At 26.1% G+C, this 3,492-nt stretch overlaps 1 protein-coding gene across 1 annotated transcript; it reads left to right on the plus strand.

Annotated features, from left to right (window-relative positions):
- Nucleotides 1-1,857: 1,857 nt before the first annotated feature.
- Nucleotides 1,858-2,777, plus strand: LOC112691241. The gene is made up of 3 exons (XM_025565397.1): nt 1,858-2,359; nt 2,438-2,515; nt 2,602-2,777. The coding sequence occupies exons 1-3, from the start codon at nt 2,101-2,103 to the stop codon at nt 2,775-2,777; spliced, it is 513 nt and encodes a 170-aa protein (XP_025421182.1). The 5' UTR covers nt 1,858-2,100.
- The last annotated feature ends 715 nt before the right edge of the window (nt 2,778-3,492 follow it).

A 3,492-nucleotide genomic window follows, 5' to 3' on the forward strand; every position in this document is an offset into this window, starting at 1 on the left:
GATTTCTCCATCTACTCCATTTATTGTTTAGCATAGCTGTAATGCATCGATTCCGTAGCATAGAAGTTATTATTTCGTAATTTACGATATATTTCATTGAGGCCAACAGTCGCCATTTTAAATAAGGACGGAATACCTTATCAGTTTTCATATATATTGATGACATAATTTTACTTTAATACCATAGACATATTAATATGTCTATGAATAATACAGATACACCACACACGATACACATAACAGTCATTACACAATACACAGACTACAGTAGTACAGTACACAAGTGACAACTGATAAGTTTGAAGTTGAAATTTATATAATTTTATGTTAATATAATAATAATAAAATAAATAAACAAATAAAAATAATTAAATAGTTATCAGTTTTACATATTATAAAATAAAATAGTCTTTGTCAGTTTATGTCTTTTACAACCTAATTTTGCAATAGAAGATGTCAATATTTTACTATAAGCATGTAGTCGTATCTTGAGGTATACTCTGGTTATTTGATTTATTAAATCTATTTTGTGTGGTTTTGAAAATAAATCACATGAATCCCAACAATCATTACACTCTTTAAATAATGTTGAAGATGTTGCTAATTCATTTTGGACATAAACCATTATTTTCTGGTCTATATTTTTAGCAAATAGATTTTTTTTTCGATAATTAATGATTTAAACAAAGTTTCAGTTAATTTAATCGTTTTGTACACACTGTCAGAAGCTAGTTTAAGTCCACCTTTTTGTTTAATATTAGTAAATCTTTTTATAGATTTAATATCTTCTGTATTATAGTATGAATAATCTTGACCACAGGGAACATCTATAATAGCTCGCATACAGTATTCACACTTCAAACTTGGTAAAACCATTTTTACTACAAATCCGCTGATATAGTACAAAACATTTTCAGTTATAGAGTTAAGACATATATTGTTACTTCGTTCCGCTAATGAATAATAATCAATCTCTTCATTTTGTTCTTTATATTTTTTATAATTCTATTTAATTGCAAAAATTGAATCTTCATTTGGTAATAATAATGTACAATTTCCTGAACTCATTTTGATGGAATTATGCAATAAGATACTCTTCAATGCATTCTTAAACTCCAGACAATTTGGGTTATTATTACGACCAAATTTGCCACGTATAAAACCAAAGAATAATTCAATAGCGTCTTGACTAAATTTATATGTTAGTATAAACTTAAATTTATGGTTCATCAGTAAGTCTTTAGCTATAGCTAATGTCGATTTCACAGTTGTTGCAAAATCTACAATAAATGTTTTTCTTTTACTTTTCAATATATGTTGCTCGGTCAATGTCTTTAAAGAATATTTTATAATATTATCTTATTCAAGACATTATTGTAAATTAACTCATGTACCTATATGTATCAAGAATATTCAATATACATGTACAATTTCATATATATAAGTTCATAAATCAATTTCAAAGTTTATCATCACTACAATAATTTTGATAAAAATATGTTCAACTATATCAACTATAAAGATATTTATAAAAACAAGGCAAAATACCATACTTCATTAAATTATATATTATTATACGTTATATCTATATCAATTTTTCAGTTTAATATTTAGGTTTTATTTGTATGGAGATACAAATATTTTATTTATTTATTTTTTTTATTAGTTTCTAAAGGCGAGGTCTTGTGGTAAACACCAGTGTTTTCTATCTCGCGCCGTATTTTTCAGATGCTGGTGTGACTTGAAGCCCATTCGCTCGTCTAAATACGATTGTCTGGGTATTCCCCTCAATGTGTTTACCCACGATCTTCCTTTCTTTTGATATTTTCATCAAACACCAGGCCCTGATTTATGCATGTGCAGGCGGTGCACTAGCACAGGGCCCCCAAATTTGAAGGGCCCCTTCGGCCTTCCTATTCTATACTTTGCTACCATAAATAAAAGATATTTTTAATAAGATTTAGTAAGTAGTAACTATAACCTATTTAAGGAGGCCGCAGCATGCGTAGTTTTCATACGGTTTACACTAATCACTAATAAGCCATCGATAGTTATATCAGTCGATGAGTTATCGGTCAGTGATAATACTAATAATACTCAATGATATTATCAATGGTAATAATGTTTATAAACAATAAAAACCACTTACCAAAAACTAAGACTTTTAAGTCTGTGATTTATTGTGGTTATTTATTATTTATAATGTCATCCAAAAGAAAATATGCTTCTGGATATGAAAAAAGAAAGTTGAAAAACAAACGTGAAGAAAACAAAAAGTTAAGCGGTTCACTATCAAAATTTGTTAACTGCTCTTCCTCTGAAACTGTGGTGCCCAAAAATAAAACAGAAGGACCAGAAGGTAATCATAATGATATTTCATGATTCATAAACAAACTATTTATGTGTACAGATAAACAAAAAATAATAATTTATGCAGATCTTGATGTATCGATCAGTATCAATGATCCTGAAGCTGAAGCACTAACAGATGATGCAAATGACAATAAAAATACCTGTGAGTGTACTACTTTATATGTCTATTATATTTAATATGTTAACTACCTATTACATGTTAGTAAATTTATTTAATTTTGGGTATAGGTATCATAGATGTCAATGTTGAAAATATTAGTGAACCTGATGAGACTGTCGAGACTGTCGAGATTGGAGATGGCATTGTTAATAATTCAAATAATGAAAATAAAAATAAATTAGCAAGTTGTAAGTTAACTAAAACTCATACATACTATACTTTAGTCATAATCAATTACCATTAAATTACCTAATAAATTTATGTTCCTTGTCATATCTTATTAGATACATGTATTGTGATTAATTATTTTTACTTTAATTGTTTTAATGGTTTTTATTTTATTTGTTGTTGTATCTTATGAATGATAAAAATGTGTTTTAACAATTTATAATTAATCTAACACAATTATTCTAATATAATATTTGGTTAAATGTATGTTATTGTGTAATGTTTGTCATGTTATTTGTTTATTTGAAGTTGTATTATTATTGTTGTGTACTAAATACTAATAGATTTCTTTTTGTGTATATAATTTATTGACATATAGAATATGTCTTATATGTTTATTGAAAAATACAAATTCAGTATAAATTATTATATGTTATGAGAATAAAACAGCCTCAATTAATTGTAAGTTCACTTTAATTTGCATTATAATAATTGTTATTGAATTGTGCATGTATGGTTTGTATTATTATTATTGAATAGTGCATGTATGGTTTATTATTTTGCAATTAGTGTTTTAAACGTACATTTTTATGTTCTTTTTTTAAATATTTTTTATTTTATAAATAAAATTTGTTATAATTTTACTTACCATTTATTTTATATTTTAATAGTTGATGAAGTTGATAGTGTTAATGTAGAATATGAAGACTATAGCTTATATTCGACTAATATTAGTCTCTGGCCGAACATTTTAAAAGACAGTTTTAGAAAATACTTTATTTTAAATCCTC

Source organism: Sipha flava, unplaced genomic scaffold (assembly GCF_003268045.1).
Source record: "Sipha flava isolate LNK unplaced genomic scaffold, YSA_version1 582_pilon_pilon, whole genome shotgun sequence".
Taxonomy (NCBI): domain Eukaryota; kingdom Metazoa; phylum Arthropoda; class Insecta; order Hemiptera; family Aphididae; genus Sipha; species Sipha flava.

Bases quoted from the DNA above. Each gene is read 5' to 3' on its own strand.
- LOC112691241 (XM_025565397.1), top strand. From the start codon at position 2,101: ATGATATTATCAATGGTAATAATGTTTATAAACAATAAAAACCACTTA. The intron at 2,360-2,437 runs GTAATCATAATG...TAATTTATGCAG, and splicing joins TAAAACAGAAGGACCAGAAG to ATCTTGATGTATCGATCAGT. The intron at 2,516-2,601 runs GTGAGTGTACTA...TTTTGGGTATAG, and splicing joins AAATGACAATAAAAATACCT to GTATCATAGATGTCAATGTT.